Raw genomic sequence first — 17,410 nt, forward strand, 5'->3', positions numbered from 1 at the left:
TAATACAATGGTTACCGAGTACAAGATTTTTTTTTTTTTTTTAACGTTTAAGAATGTAAAGACCACAGGATCCACTAATTAGTCTTAAACAAAACAAAAAGAGAGTAACTCCGAAAAGAGACAGAGACATTTTGAGATTCAACATTTCGATCTATTTGATCATTTTCGATTCTCATCAGTATTCTTGAAAAGGATCAAATAGATCGAAACGTTGAATCTCAAAATGTCTCTGTCTCTTTTCGGAGTTACTGTCTTTTTGTTTTTGTTTTAAGAATGTAAAGCATTTGCTCATTTATAAACTTAAAAACACATCTTTAAATGAATGTTTGAGAGGTATTTACACAGACAGTAATTTTAATTGGAATTATTTTTTATTTAATACAGCCATAGATTTACAAAAAAAAGATATGCATATTAATAATTAAGAAGTGGCTGTTTATTTTATAGAGAGCGCTCTTCATTTTTAATGGAATAGCTCATTGTTGTATGTAAACATTATTATTTTTATATTGATAGTTAATTTCTATATCTTGAAAATAGTCATGAGACGAACTGTTGTATCCAAACAACAAGTGGTAAGGATTTTTATAAGTCATTTACGACAGCTTAACTTGAATGATTGGTTAGCATTGACTGATATTGACATTTGGATCTAGTGGTGATATTGATTTTGTCTAGACTTAAGCTCCTTATCTGTATATTATTATCATCATCATCACCATATTGTTAGCTCTTTCCAAATCACATTGTTATCATACCAAGTGCTACTTGCAACCTAACCAATCTGATTGATTAAAGTATTTATCCTCATGCCTTGAAAATGCCAAAATTCTGGGGTCTTTATCTCTGATTGGCTAATCCAATGCAGCAAAAAAAAACTGAAGTACATTTACAATATAAGTTAATATTAAACTTCAAATCAACCTATAAATTATATAAATTCATAATTTAATTGAAGATCTTAAATATTTACATTATTTTAACATCATCTATCTAACATCCTTTAACTTTATTATAAGACCATCGTAAACAACATATTTCTATATTCACATAGCAAATGCATAGAATTTATAATATTTGAAACTATCCAGGCGAAACAACTGTTTAAATAATATAGATAATTCTTAATATAATTATGTTCAAAACAAAAACAAAAGATAAATTTTGTGGTACAAATTTAAATTGACAATTAAAAAAATGTTATAAATTATAATTATTACTAATATTATTGGTTCCTATGCTTTCAAGCGAAGGAACCGTTAAGATACCCTTCGTGTGTTTGTTTGTGACATGTATGTTACGCTGTTTTTTGTAAACAGGCAAAAGTGACTTTCCAGATAACTGTTCGTTATGAACATCGGTACCCAAGCTAAACCGGATATGACGTCTGTGAAATATTCAATAATTTTCTATTTTGACAAATATTAAAGCCATAACTAATGAAAGACAATACTCCCTACTTTTGAAAAGATTAGTAAATTGTATGCTAATAGGAAAACATTTATGTAATGTTGTTTACTTTAGTTGTCCAACTAACTGTCTTAAATGTGATGGATTGGACTCTGGGGACTTTCCTGGGTAGTATGGACAGAAAACACTCCAAGAAATTCAATTTTTTACTTGTTTGGATAAGGTTCTATAGACACAGCATAGAATTGTGTTGTGGTTTGATGAAAACTTGATACTTGACAGAATAATCCTTCTGCAGCTTCTATCGGAAGCTAGACTTAAAAATGAAACTGCCGGATTAACACTTGAGGTCTCCCTGGTTTTGTTTGTTGCCATGTTTACATCATCGCAAATAGAGTAGTGCAATATTTCACGAATGCCCGCAAAGGAACCTTGGCCCTCGCAGAGGTCTGGTTATTATTAATTATTATTATTATTTATATAGCGCCTTTTCTTTGTTGATACAAAGTGTTTCTTTTTTTGCTGTCATTTCTTTTCTGTGGGTCTGTCATTCCATAATTGTTCCGGGCCAAAAAAATGTCCGGCGGACAGATTTTGGCTGCCAAAATTGGTCAGCCGAAATACTAAAATCGGTCCTCCGGGTTGATTTTAGCTGCTAAAACCGGTCCCGCTTGAATAAAATTGATCCTCATCTGCCTGGCCGCTTGTAACTCGTCTGCTGCTCAAATGGTATGATTGTTTCTCCCGTGGAGTGGAGGAAAGTAATCTATGTTTCTCCCACACTTGCCAAGTTTTTTGCAGTGACAGAATGATTCGTATTAAGGGTTTCATCAAAAGTGCATTTCCTAGGCCTAAGCGATACACACAGTATGCATTATTTTCGGTGGCCGTGGTTAGAAACACAAGACTGATTTATTGGTTTGAAATATTCCGGATTATTGTGTGGGGTATTAGATCATACAATAGATGTTATAATACATGAAAATAAAGGGGTCAGAATTCTTGAAATTAAGTGCATGTACTTTGTCACAGTGTTAAACACCAGTTAAACACCAATTAAGCACACACAACAAGGTAAAAAAAATAAACTAAAGCGAACCAACACGATTTAAGACCACATCGTTTAATTTCTTTTCATACTTTTACACCAAATGGTTTACTGGGCGCAAAGCTACTTTTAATTTCACCTATGATTTCACACATAACGAATGAAAACATATTATATAATGACAGATAAGATATTTATCTATCATTTGATTAAAAGAAAATATGAACAAAGTGATAAAACTACAAGTTATAACTTCTAAATAGATGCCGGATTTTGGCTTATGTGGACTACATTTGGCAGGTAATTTTAAAGCCAAAATCGGTCGGGCGGACCGATTTTGGCCCCGGACAAAACACATGCTTAAAAGTTGCTGCTAATCAGCACAGGAGCAGGCAACCCACCAGGTACCCATTTATACTACTACTGGGTAGAGAGAAGCAATGCAGATAAAAGTGCCTTGCTCAAGGACACAAGCAAAGTGTTCAGCGAAGGATTGAAACCCCGACCTCAAGGTTGGGAAACCAAACCATACCCGCTGCGCTAATAAACAGTTCTTTTAAATGTACTTTAAAGTATTAACATTTTATTGCAATTTTTTAATAGTGTTTGCAGTATCTCTAGGAAGAACCTTCCCATATCAAGACCAAAGTTCTTTGTCAACTCTTTAATTACTAATCATGACAACTTAAGAATTAAAAGACAATACAAATATTGCCCTTGAATGGGTGTAGATTACCTTTTGTATAGTTCTAGCCTGAGCATTCTCTTCTTGCCAAGGCAAGACGCATTCTTTTTTTTCAAGGCCTGAACCTTGTCAGGCTAAGGCAAAACCCCTAATGCTCTACAAGGCCTGAACCTTTTCCTTCAAAGGCATGACCCTTGTCGAGCCTTGCCTCTTCTACATCAGGTCCATTGGTTTATGCCTGTGAGACTAAATAAAAGATGAGTGTTTATTGATCCAACTGCCTTTACAAGACTTTAAACATTCAATTTATTCAACTATACTTCTGGTAACATAGCATGAATAATTAATGACGATTAACATCCTTATATTTAAATAGACTTAATTTCTGCCCCCTTGACTATAGGCTTTAAGATCGGAATATTTCATTTTAGACAAGGTTTAATTTTAATTTTCCAAGAATGAGATATAATTTTAAATGAAAGAACACCACAAGGTCACTTTCTTGGAAGTACGATCTTAATAAATAGATTGCAAATTAATAGTGGTGGACGTTATTCTAGCTTCAGTTTGTTAACATGACGGCAACGATTATCTTTGTCTTATTTCAGATGCAAGTATATTACGGGAACTGTCTCAGGAAAACACAGATGAAGACAAACTTGATGGTCTGGTGTCAAGGCACATGGATACCTTAAAACATGCAATGAAATGTAAGATACAAACTTATAGAACTGTTTATAACATACCACTTCTGAATTCATGCTTGGCCTTTAAAAATTAAGGCATCCTTAAAAATTTCATCTCTGATTGGCTGTATCGCAAGATGTAGTAACAAAATTTACAACATTGTTGTCTACTCCACGTGTATACCTAAGTGCAAGCAAAATTTTGAGTACACATGTGTGAGAACATTCTGCTAGGTCTATGGTGTTTATGCATATGTAGTATGCACGAGCCGTAAGGAGATAGATTTCGTTCACCGCACATATTAAGTCTGCCAAAAATGATCAAACACAAAAGATATTAATTTGGAGTAAGCACCACGAATGCTAAAAGGTGTTTGAAAATCTACTACACACGATAGTTTTGTGTTTACCCCAAATACCACGAAGGACATGTGCGGTAAGCAGATATCTCTTCTGTGTTCGCCCTCCTTTTCGAGACCTGAAAATTTATGGTGGTCTCGGGGTTAAAAGATTGAAAGTTTTATTTGGTTCTTTGTAAAAGTGGACTTAAATTAGAAAGGTCTCGGAATTAGAACTGTCTCAAATTGGAGGGCGCACTTCTGTATTACTATTAGAATGAAAGGATGCGATGATCTAAACTAAACTCTCATTGTGATATTTACTGTTACTATTTGTAATTATTTTAGCTTGAATGCTTTTTACAGGATTTGATCTTCAGAGTTTGGTATTTGAAGGCTAGTATGATTTACTTCAAAGCTACAGTTTACTAAAATTTCAAATATTCTGTCTTATCTTGCTAATTATGTTATTTTATAATGTATATTTTTTAGTTCCAAGGGTGCAAGCAGTTGTTTATACGACATGTTCTATACACGAGGCAGAGAATGAAAACGTTGTCACAAAAGTAACGGAATACCTGAACGCAAGGAATGCCGGGTCAAGGAATAATTTCCGACTCATTCCACCAGTACTACCTCTGACGCAGAAAGATCTTGAAAATCAGACATCAGACAGGTTCTTAAAAATCAACCCCTCACCGTTGATGGGAGGTTGTTTCGTAGCAGTGATTAGTCGAGAGGTAAGCATGAATAGGCAAACTTGGATAGGTCTCCCAACTCAACTGTTCAGCTATCATAGCTAATATATTTTCTTAAGTGATTTTTTTGTGCGACACTTCTAAATGACTTCAGTGGATCTTTGGCTTGTTTATCAAGGTCCTTTCCTTTTAATCGTAAAGTCTTAAGCCTGGCAATCACTGCATCTGACGGTTGTCCACTGATGTGATTCTCTGGAGAAGGCAACGCCACAACGCACACGCAACTGATCATTTTTAATGATGATCCGTTCAGACAGCCACGACCCTCAGCAGAAGGCTCAGCAGTTCAGTTTTCCTCTCTTCACAAAATAATTCTCTTGGTTACAAATGTATTCAAAGAGATCATACCAAAAGCTCTATTTGGTTCATAGTTTGAATTCATTTGTAAAAATGATATTTGATTTGATTTGATTTATTATGCATAGCTCGAATAATGATATTGAGAAATTATCAATAATTTGAAATTTGAATATCTCAAAACCATACTTTGCAGAATTTCACCTCCAAATATAAACAGCTGAGAAATTTCTTATGCAACTCATTTTGACACGACAAACTTACAATTTGTGTAGTGTTTTCAAGGTCACTTTTGTTATTACCGTGTAAGTGAATATATGGAACTGGCAAGGAAGTTGAAACAGCTGCCGATTACGGCAAGTGTGCAACTAACCATATAAGTATTAAGATTAAGTAAACATAATGCTGTGAAGTATACATCTTTCAGTAATAAATTTTTGAAGAACTGTCTGATTAAATATTGGATGGTGAGACATGATCTGGCTGCCAACTGGATGATCTGGATGAGAAAGACTTGAACTACTGTAGATCTCTTGAGGTGACATCTTGAAAAGGCATTTCACCTTGTAGAGTATTTGGTGAATAATAACTGATGATGGTTTTGTTGATCATGATGGTGTTGCTGATGATGATGGTGACTGACAGCGATGGCAGCAGTTTCGTGAATGATTACGACAATGATCAAATGGCAGTTTTGTCCAGATTTTAAAACCCAGATCACTTATACTTCATGTACTTTAATGATTTTTTAAAATTTTTTTTTCTTACAGGATGAAGCTTTGACAGCTTCTGACATCCTCGCAAGAGCTGCCGCCAAGGGTCTCTGCGACACACCAGAGGGTAACAACAATAACGAGGAGGAGAAAGCCAAATCAAAGAGGCGATCATCCAAGAGCAAGGGCATCTCCCCGAAATCAAGCAAGTCAAATCTGAACAAGAAGACGCCCACAAAGCATATGAGGTCGTCAAAGAGCAGTCTGACATCAAAGATAAGCGACAGTAGTTCAGGTACTTCCCCACCAGCCACAACTCAACGCAAGTCTCGAATCGTGCGCACAGCAAGTAAGTTTAAAAAGATACATTATTATGCTATAGAATATGAGTGACTGCTAAGGAGGTTTAACAATTTCATTTTTTTAGTAGACTCTTCTACTCGACTGTCTCATGGCGAAACAATGTAACTGCTTTTATATTTTTGTTTAGTTACGTTGTTTTGCCTTGGAACGGCCATATTGTGTTGTGGGTCTCTAATGCTTTTGATGGATAGACCACCCTCATTAAACAATGTTGAAATAAACCAAAAATTATATTATTACTGCAGTAAAACCAAAATAACAATGTGTCGGTTGATAGTCGGCCAACTGTTGGCGACGATTCCTTCCAAATTCTGTGTGAGAGTTTGCTTAATACCAATTCTGTCTGCTGAATATTGGTTACAGTTTAAGCAGACGTTCACTGAAAACAATTCGCTGTGTGCGCCTGATCGTGGTGCCATTTTCATGGAATCAAACTGTTGGCTGACTCACTGGATTTAAGCCTAGTGCGGACTATCAAATTTTATTTTACAAAAACATGTGACAATGACATGCCTACATATGGTCATGATGAAATCACATGACCATATAGAACGACATCGTAACCTGTCTCTTATACACATCTAGATGTGTATAAGAGACAGTCTGGTAAAATAGCATGAATTTAATTTGATAAATTATTTAATCCTTCAAATTAGATATTCCAATATTTTAATTAAAATTAATTTCAAGTTTTGCCTTATATAGCTGCATCCTCACTTATCTTTTTAATTTGTATTGCATAATAATTAAATTATATTTCTTTATTAATAACAAAAAATCTTGTTTTAATATAAAATGATGAAGTCTTAGATTTCAATTGCCACTCACTATTATAAAGAATAAAAATATAATTATATGGATTTTTTTTATAGCTGATGTTGCCTCAAAATAATTCAATAAAAAGTAAATAAAAATGATATTACTCCCTTACTTTCAGGTGATCCAAGTATAGTACAGGGTAATTGTCTGCCATGCTATCCATTTAATATCATACTTGTCATTCTGTTACAATTTTATAGTCTGCCTGTTGCTATGGCAATAAAGATAAACAAGTCACATTCCTGTAGTTTTTATAGTGTTACTGATAATAAGCATGTCTAATTTGAGCATGCCCAGCATGGCAGGTGTAAATATTATGTCCATTGTTGCTGATTATCTGGAGTCAGTAAATTGTAGTCAATTTTCAGATCTGTTTTACGGAAACTGAAGGCAATTTGAAATGTTGTACAGTATTTACAATGTTAAATAAGGTTCTATTTTAATACTGTTTTTCCTTTTTGCTAGAATGTTTTTATTTTGTTTATTTCATTTTTTGCTCATTTTGTTTTGTTTTTTATGAGTTATGTCGTTGATGCTTTTTCTTTTTATATATATTTAAATAACCCCAATGGCAGTGGCCGACGGGGGCGTCCAAGGATCCCAACAGAAGGGCTGATGTCCCCGACCAGAAAAAAGTGGGCGTGGTTGGGCGTCGCTAAAAACCTTTCAAAAGTAGCCCAGGGGACGTAGACCCTCACCCCCGTAGCGCCACCACTGCCCTATGGATTATTTTTTTATCATTTTTCAATTTTTATGTAATTTTTTTATCTTGTGTATTTTTAAGTTGTATTTTTATATGACAGTCATATTTATATAATTGAATATAACATGGAGCTAAGTACTCTAACTCACATTTTACTTATGCGATAAGTATTGCTGCATCTATTTTTTATGATGATTGTTTTACTTGAACCATTAATGTTCCCAGCATGACTTCCATGTTTGTCTTCCATTAGGAAAGCCACGTAAACTGGCTGTCAAATCCACCAACTTTCCCAGTACGCCGACTGTTAAATTTCCAGCAATCGTGCCTCCGTATTCTAGCATGACTACCGCTGAGCCTGTGCTTAGCCAGCCTAATAAGCAAATCAAAACTAAGCATGTTACGTGGGCCGAAGTGAGCTCCAAACATAACATAATAATGAGGAAGAAATCTGGAACCTAGTGCTACTCTAATGTGCTTGGTGTTTTTTGTTCCGAACTGTATTTGTAAGTGTTTTGTGGTTTGAATCAGTGTGTTGTGTAAGCATCAGGAAAGATGACATCCTTCAAACTAGATTTTAGCTGCTTTTAACCACTTCATACCAGTTTATACTGGTTCACACAAGGCCTTGTGCAGTGTATATTTTGATGTGCTTCAGAGCTTTACTAACATTTAACCCATTTTTCATTTCATAATTTTATGCTTCTAGTGATTATTTAATTATATTAGCAATAATATCAAGAAAGAATATTATCATAGTTTATATTTACCATACTGCTTCTTAGGAATGATGACATCTCATAGCTGCTTTTAACTACTTCATACCTGTTCAAACCAGATCTTGCTTGCAGTGGTTTGATTGATGTTGATGTTTGAAAATGACTATACATTTAACCTCATTCTTCATTTCTTTATACTGATTGTGCTTCTAGTGTGAAATTTTTAGTATCAAATTATTTATTAAAGTTTAGTTTGCATGTATACTGTATAAAAAACAAAGACATCAGTATGTTTTTGACAAGGATATTTTCGATTTTGCTTCACTAACTGAAAACCTCTTTTTCAGTAGATTCCAACTCCTCAAACTCTACAGATTCATTTGCTGAGAAGCACTCTGCCAAGTCATGCAAATCTTCTGCAACCAAAGCACCATAAATCATCCCCACCACCAGGTAGCATGTAAATGCCTGTCACTTCTGTCACTACTGTACCATGGCATTGCTATAGTTATTGTTGTTTCTTGTTGCTTGATCCTTCCATGCTCTAGTTAACCATTGCTTCTTGATTCTACCATGATATTCCTTTAGTTACCATTGCTTGTTGATGTTATGGCATTCCTATAGTTTACCAGTGCTTCTTATTACTGTTACAATGGTATACCTATAGTTGGTACTTCCTGTTGATGGTACCATGGCATTGCTATAGTTATCTTTTGCTTGTTGATGCACCAGGGCATTGGTATAATTATTACCATAGCATGTTGATGCTACCATATTCTTTTTGTCACCATTGCTTGTTGATGCTACCATAGTACTCCTATAGTAGTTACCATTGCTTGTTGATGCTACGATGGCATTGCTCTAGTTACCATTCCTTGTGGATGCTACCATGGCATTCCCATAGTTACCATTGCTTATTGACGTTACCATGACATTCCTTTAGTTACTATTGCTTGTTGAAGATAATGGTATTCCTATAGTTACCAGTGCTTGTTGATGATACCAAGGCTGTGCTAAAGTTACTAGTGCTTCTTGTTGATATTACCATATTTCATACTATAGCTCTTATGCTGATGAAGGCATTTTGATAGTTTCCATGTGTTTTTTTTTTGTTTTTTTTTCGTTTTTGTTATTGTATTTCTATAGTTCATTTACTACTTTTTGTATTGCTACCATGGTCACCATTTATTATTTCTAGTAATTTTATCATTGCTTTATATTGTGCTACCATAGCAGTTCTACCATGGCTTTGTATTTTGTTACCATGGCTTGTTGAAGTTTGTTGCCATTGTTTCCTATTTTGTAGATTGCATTTCTAATTACCATGGCTTTCTATACCTTTTACTAAAGACAGCATTGCTTCATTCTTGTAGGACTCGATTGCTCCATACACAGCAAAAACATACTATATTTTAACTTATAGTAAATATTATATATAGTAATATAGTAACACACTGTGGTATATAGTAAATTAGTAACATACTATGTATGGTATATAGTAATATAGTAACAGAAACAGCATTAGTAGCATTTATAACAATAAGTAGATATTTTTATGAAAGCTTTCTATGAAATTTACTAAAATATACACATGTTACTTCAGACATGTGTCCACACAATACGATTCATACCAGGGCGGTTTGGCGCTGTGGAAATGGTTTGGATTCCCAACCTCAAGGTCAGGGTTTCAAAACTTCTTTGTGCATTTTGCTTGTGTCCTTGGGAAAGCACTTAATGTACATTGCTTCAGTCTACCCAGCTGTATCAGTGGATACCAGCAAATTGCTGGGGGTAACCTGTGGTGGGCTAGTGTCAAACCCAGGGGGAGCATCACAATCTCATCCGCTTCACGCTACTTGAAATTGGTGGTAAGCTCCAGCCCATATGAGGCCCGTGGCTTGGCAAGGGTTTACTTTTACTTTAAAGCTTAGAAGTAAATAGGCAAAATTCTTTGAAGCAATAAGCACCTCTCTGTTGTTTTCTTTTTCAATATCACTTGTATGCTAATGAATGATGTGCATTGTGAATTTTGATTGGTTGATCTCACATGCTAACTTTATTTTATGTGTTTTTATTGGTTGATTTTTCTGTAATCTTAAGGTTATTACATTGGATTTATTCGGTGTAAACACCAAGGATATCCCTCAAAAGTCTAGAAGAAGACTTATTTCCAGTGGGGTCCTTCTGGTGGTGATTGGGCAGTACACCGGAAGACAATCCCCATCTCTTTTCCAAATAGTGTACTGCGTTCTTTAATGTGCACATAGGCCATTAAATGCACACAGGCATTAAACGTCTCATCTGAAAGATGTTGCGCTATTGTAACTTGTATTTCAGCCCTCCAACTGAAACACAAGGAGAGGGAGCGATAGGAATTGAACCGGGGACCTAGAGATCTCTACGGGTGTAAACGCAACATTGATCTTTCTGTTTTTTATTTATTAAATTTTTACTAATGATTTCCATATTAAAATATCTAATTTGTATTTTGAATAATCATGATTCCCAGGTGACATGTTTGCTCATCATTTCAACAAGCACCCATCTGATTCTGGTGAGGATATTGTGCGGATGGCTCCAGAGGGCGTCCCACAGACGCAAGCAACAATCCAGAGGATTCAGCCAAAAGTACTGATCACGCAACCACATCAAGCAGTTATCTCGCATCCAAAACCATTTGTTTAGGATAACCGTGTGGTTTTGTGTACTGTTTTTATGAAATGATAACACCTGTTGATATCAACATGAGTATTAAATAAAGTAACTATATGTAATTAATTTATTGTTTATTATTGTTATTATTGGATTTAAACATGTTTTTGATAGATTTTGTGATCCAAGAGAAATATAGATAACCAAAATGACTTGATCAGTTCATATTTATTTGTTGTTTGTCTCCTCAACTAGTCTCTGAAAACAGAAATAAATAGTAAAAACCCTAATGAGAAATTTATATACTTATATGCATATCATTTGCATATATTTATATATTTGCATATTAAATTGAATGTGATATAGTTTGCATATTAAGTTAATTATCATTTGAACTGCTAATTTATTTTGGAATAATTAACACGCTACTGTAGCGTGTTAATTATGTAACACTGTAACAGTGCACCCTTCAATTCTGAGACCCCTCTAATTCGAGACCACTTCTTCAAAGAACTAAATAACAATCATCAATCTATTAACGCTAAGCTAACCCTCCATACAGAGACTGAACCCCGAGAACATCCCAATTTTTCTGGTCCCAAAGGTGGTCTCGAACTGAATACTAATTGGTGTTTTGAATAGCATTGAAACTGCAACATTATTTTGAACATCAGTTGGATACATAACTACACCAAGCAGTTATCCAACATCCACTACATTTGCATAACAATTTGAATATGATTGATCTGCATACTACTGATTTGATTAATTAGATAGATGTGGTAAAATGCAAATGCTATGGGTGTGAATCAAACACTTGTAGCATCAAAATCAAATGTGCAATCATCTCTATTGATTGATTGGTTGGATGATTGATTAGTTGATAGATAGATAGATTGATTGATTGCTATATTTTTTTTTCTATTTATTAATATGTATTAAATGTTCCTTTGGATTAGAAGTAATCTATCACGGTTAGTGTCATAATTATAGTAATAAATTAGGCTTGTCATCCCAATACCAGAATGAGTGACCCAAGAATAAATTTGACCTTTTAATATATTCTTATTATCCACGTTGTAAGCTTTAAAATGATGGGTCATTTCAGTGGCGGTGCCAGCGGGGGGACAGGGGGCTTAAGTCCCCCCAGCGGACAGGTCAAGGTCTCCTCCCTCCCCCGCCGGACAGAGCTCGTCGGGCAGTCAGGCCATAAAACATATAAAAATAGGCCCACACCAAGCCAAGACAAGTCTGTCAGTCTGAGAGTGCCATTTCCGGCCATCCAGAGGTTGCCATTCATAAAAAAAAAAAAATCTCATTTGGGAGGCTCGAGTCTACGAGCTCAAGTCCCCCTGTCAGACAATTTAGCCCCCCCCCCAGAAAATATATCCGAGCCGCCACTTGGTCATTTACTGGAATCAGCTTCATATTGCCAAAGTTATGAGTGAAAGTATTACAGCTTCTTTGTGCTAAAGTAGTATAAAGTAGTGCATCAATTAGCAACAGTGTGCTAGTTTTGGAATGGCAAGCCTCAAATGTTATTGATATTTATATTCTTATTGTTTGTTTTATATATATAAATAAATCATTCAAAAGTTATACCTAAATGACGAGCTACATTTTGTATAGGAGCATCTCACCCTATGTATAGGAGTGTATCACCTTGACTTTAATTATAAAATTAAAAAAATATAATATTTTGTCAAACCTCCAATTGAGGCCAATTACTGTAAATTTTCAAACTGTAAATAGAATTCAAAGATTGTACAGTAACTATTTTATTGTTGTAATGATATTTTCGAATGATCCGTCCGTTGGTTTTTCTGAAGAGTACTTGATTAAATAATTTGTTATGATGTGCAAAATTACAATGATTTTTTGTATTGATTATTAAAATGAAAATTTAAAATCTGTTTACGATGAATTTATTGTTTAGATGTCATTCTGTGTCAACATGATAGACATGACGTTTGAGTGACTAATGACGGGGATAATATAAGTTTTCAGAATAAAAATGACATGACGTAAAAGGCAGAACAAATTAGTTAATTTTTCTATGTTTTCAAGGACATTCAGAATTGGTTTGACCTCTTGAACCCAACAGTTCTATATGTGATGCCGCAAAGTTGGCCGAGTCAAGCCAGTTTATTATGAACAAATTAGAAATATAAAATTATCACCAAAACAAACAACATATTAAAGTCATGAGTATTGACATGGTAGAAAACATATTTCACCAACAGCTGTATAAATGTGGCCCAAGATCCTAAAAGGGCTGTAAGCCCATCCTCAGACATATCATTTACTTTAAAATGACAGTTAAATGAACTCAATCGGGTGTTTGGAAGCAAAGTTAAGACCGTTTGAATAATTGTCATCTTGTCAACTTTCTTAAATCAAGTTTTGAGAAAAATGCCTTTATTTTCGGCAGGTTTCTATTCATTTTTCACTAACTCCCATTCCAAAATGGCTAAATTTTACATTTTACAGTTGGAATTTTAAACTCGAACTTCAGGAATAGTAAGAATAATAGTTACACTTTATTTATTACACAAAATCCCAATTCACACAAAATTCACATTTTACGCCCTATTCTGGCTGTTGAGGCTTGTTTCTCAATACAGCGCAGTGCGAGTTTACAGCCCTTTTATGACCTTGGGTCACAAATGGGCTCAAATTGTGAAGGAATATCTTCTGGAATGATACTACATTCTGGAGCAAGATGGTGATGATGATGATGATTTTGATGATTAGGCCAAATAAAAACTATTGTGTTGGCCACACCCGACTGACCCAAAATGTATGAAATTGAGGTTCAGCATTTTCGTTTTTTTTTTGTCTACAACGAAAAATATTTTTTGATGAGCTAAAAAATGCTGGAATAGGCCTATTTTGCTGGATGGTAGGCGATGCCACAGTGTTATGCGACCGTTTTGCTCTTCAATATAGATTTTAAATGCTATTTGTTGAGTTTTTGTGTATTTTCTACTTTTTAAGCATAAACACATTATTGGTTAAATTTAAAAAAAGAAACTTTTCCTACCGACCTACCCATTTTGTGGATTTTCCAAAAACATGGCCAACACAATAATTTATTTTTTCTGGCCTTACGATGATGATTTTGATAATTATTATTATGATGGAAAGATAAGATTGTCCTTAATACATGGCATCCTAGATATAGGGTCACTCCTAATAATTTCACTTTTAGAGGAACAAGCTGAAAATGAGGATAAAAATAATGATGATGTTGATGAAAATAATGAAGAGGATTGTGATGATGAAGATGATTATTTATTTTATTTATTTATTTATCATTTGTACAATAGCAGCCCAAAGAGCTGAATTGTAGTATCAATTGACAATTTGGTCTCATTAAAAACAGAACAAATTTAAAACTATCAAGGATATACAATAGGAAACATAAACAATATGATTAAAACATTAAAAAGAATTAAAATCATAAAAAGTATGATAAACAGAACAATTTACAATTCAGTCAAATTAAAAACAGTAAAACAAATTAAAACAATCAAGAATACATATACAGTACTATAGGAAAAAATATGATTAAAAACATAAAAAAAACCCCAATATTCATAATTATCAATAAATTAAAATAATTATTAAAAAAGTACTATAAACAGAATAATTTATATCAGTCACATAAAAAACAAGAAAAAAAAGCAATCATGAAAATACCAGATGATGATGATAATGATGATTATGATGATGGCAATAATGATACTGAAGATGATGACAATAATGATAATGAAGATGATGATTATAATGATAATGATCATATTATTTAATATTACTTGTAATAAAATTTTATTTTTTCTGTTTATTACATGGTAGACTTTCCAGTGATAAAGCTTATTAAATTAATTTACAAATGAAATAAATATTAAATTGTGCAATATTTTGAGAATATTATGTGACGTAATTACCGATTGAGACAATTTGAAAGAAAGTAAAATGCACTTTTTGTTAAAGTTCAGTTGATACTGCAAAGAAAAGTTAGGCGGCATCGTATTGTAGATGGCGCTATATAAATATTTGTTGATATCACAACTTGATTTTTTTATCGTTCAGGCGCGACGGCGGCGATAATTTGAATCTTAATTGCAACTATAGGTGGCGCTCGACCCACGCTTAAAAATTGAAAACTAACGCTAGCGATAATGGCGGAAGAACAGAAATCAGGTAGTCAAGATGAACAAAAAACCGACTCTGGTTTTGGTATTGGAGATCTTGTGTGGTAAGTTAGAACAAAATGTAATTACTACCTCTTGTAGTTTGCAAATTTACTGAAATAAAATCGGCTATGGTTCTCTTTATCTTTACAGGGCCAAGATGAGCAGTTTCCCAGCGTGGCCTGGCCGGGTAAGTCGATTCTTCTACACGTTGCTACTTTGATTGGTGATTGTCGTGACGCCGGTTGCTTAGCCTAGGCCTACACTCGGGTTGTGATGCGTGTACTGAACGGCATCGGCGACCTTCAGTTACCATCAATAAAGAATCTGGTGTTGTATTCACTTTAAATAAACGTGTTTTAAATGGATTAAAATTATGCTTATCATTCTCTGAATATGTTTTTATTTGATCAGAAATTGGCCACATTTTGCATCTTTGTTGATGTCCCAAGTACAAGTTGCCTATTTTTTATGTTTTGATTTTTGGTATATTTTCCAGATTAGAAGTAAGTTTTTCATCATGTCATGGAATTGGGTTAGGCTAATCCAATGTAGGACATTAAAAAATACCTAGCATTTATTTTGCAAAAAAAATAATTAATAATATTTGGGGAGGGGCTGGTCTCTCTGGCATTCCCTTCTACAGTATTTGGTTGAGTATGTTATTGTTAGGAAGGATGAATGCCTAGAGCCTAGTTGTGGTTCATGATGTGGTGGTCCTTTTGCAGCTTATCTAAACTGGGATTGGTAAGGTACAGCAGGTCAGCAGACAGCAGTGTAGCCTACATATAAAAACAGGGTAAAATTGGTATTAAATTCATTGCCAGAATGACGGTGTTGTCAGCTAACCAGGTATATATACGATCAAATTAGGCCTACCTGCGTATGCACAGACAGGCAAAGATTAAGGTCAACTAGAATGTAATGTATTAATACTATTATGACACTTAACACACATTCTGGAGTGTCCCATAGTAAAAATCAATTTATTGGTCATTACCGAACAACAAAAGGTTACTGGCTGAAAGTAAGATGATTTGTGGTAAAACAGTCAATATATCTTGACCCCGAAAGATTACTATAAATTATTTAATAATTCAAAACTGCAATGATGAATAACATAAAAGGGCAATATCTTTATCCTTGTTGACTCTTTGACAAGAAGAAGTCTGACAACTTCTTTGCTTTAGCAAATAATTAAGTAAAAATATGTTAAATGTACTTTCTGTATAAAAAAAAAGAAGGAAAACAACAGAGAATATGTTACCATCATATGTACTACTGTATACTACAGTAAAACATAAAATATCCTATAAACATAATATTTTTAATGAGAGACACACCAACTATTGTCAAAGGCAACCAGCATTAGTACTGTATGAGACACCCTATATTGGGTCTTGCTGGTATAGTTCAATGAGACTGACTAGCTTAGCAATGTTGCATGGCTAACACCTGAAGAATTTATATTTCTATTATTTTTCTGTTTTCTGATCTCATGTAAAATAATTCTTTTAGATACCATTTTCGCTTAAATTTAAATTGAAAATTTCTGAGTACCTGGCAACTAACACTGGGTTACTTGCAGAGGCCTAGGAATTTCGCTCTACATATTTACCAGTGTGTCTATGATGTGACTGGTGAATGACATTTTTGTTGTAGTGAGTTGGGCATCGGCTAGTCTTTGAAAACAAAATGCTAAAACCAAAAGAAAAAAAAGAAAATAGGAGCGCATAAAACCTGCAGTGTTTTCGGTTGTCGAAGTACTCAAAAGAAGATATGTGTCTAGAAAAAACAGAGTTTGCTTAGGCTAAGCTGATGGATATCCCCAAGTGAAAAGTTGTGAGACATTGGCATTGCTATTTCAAAATAATAAAATGGTGCAGTTATACCACCTCAGTGTGAAAAAAATATCATACCTACCCATCCAATAAATGTACCATAGTTTATTGTGTATAGAAATATCTTGCATATAATCCCATCCACCAGGTGCATTAAATTTCATTTATGTTCAGCATTGAAA

General features: G+C 34.2%; 2 protein-coding genes across 7 annotated transcripts in view; both read left to right on the top strand.

The window, feature by feature from the left end:
* The window catches only part of LOC117123989 (putative methyltransferase NSUN7), a 35,044-nt gene extending 23,593 nt beyond the window's left edge, over positions 1–11,451 (top strand). For 2 of the 5 annotated variants that reach the window (XM_033270088.1, XM_033270087.1), the window contains exons 8-12: positions 3,752–3,853; positions 4,660–4,907; positions 5,993–6,284; positions 8,074–8,326; positions 11,049–11,184. In XM_033270088.1, coding sequence (XP_033125979.1) covers positions 3,752–3,853; positions 4,660–4,907; positions 5,993–6,284; positions 8,074–8,282 — 851 coding nt within the window. In that variant the 3' untranslated portion in view covers positions 8,283–8,326; positions 11,049–11,184. The other 3 variants (XM_033270089.1, XM_033270091.1, XM_033270090.1) reach the window with 3 other exon arrangements.
* Positions 11,452–15,313: 3,862 nt separating this feature from the next.
* LOC117123993 (glyoxylate/succinic semialdehyde reductase 1-like) overlaps positions 15,314–17,410 on the top strand; it is a 42,388-nt gene continuing 40,291 nt past the window's right edge. The window contains exons 1-2 of one of the 2 annotated variants that reach the window (XM_033270097.1): positions 15,314–15,452; positions 15,541–15,577. In XM_033270097.1, coding sequence (XP_033125988.1) covers positions 15,376–15,452; positions 15,541–15,577 — 114 coding nt within the window. In that variant the 5' untranslated portion in view covers positions 15,314–15,375. The remainder of the gene's footprint in view (positions 15,453–15,540; positions 15,578–17,410) is intronic. The other variant, XM_033270095.1, reaches the window with a different exon arrangement.

The sequence above is a fragment of the Anneissia japonica genome, unplaced genomic scaffold, assembly GCF_011630105.1.
Source record: "Anneissia japonica isolate Jap-2015-1 unplaced genomic scaffold, ASM1163010v1 scaffold981_len364101_cov180, whole genome shotgun sequence".
In the NCBI taxonomy this organism is placed as follows: domain Eukaryota; kingdom Metazoa; phylum Echinodermata; class Crinoidea; order Comatulida; family Comatulidae; genus Anneissia; species Anneissia japonica.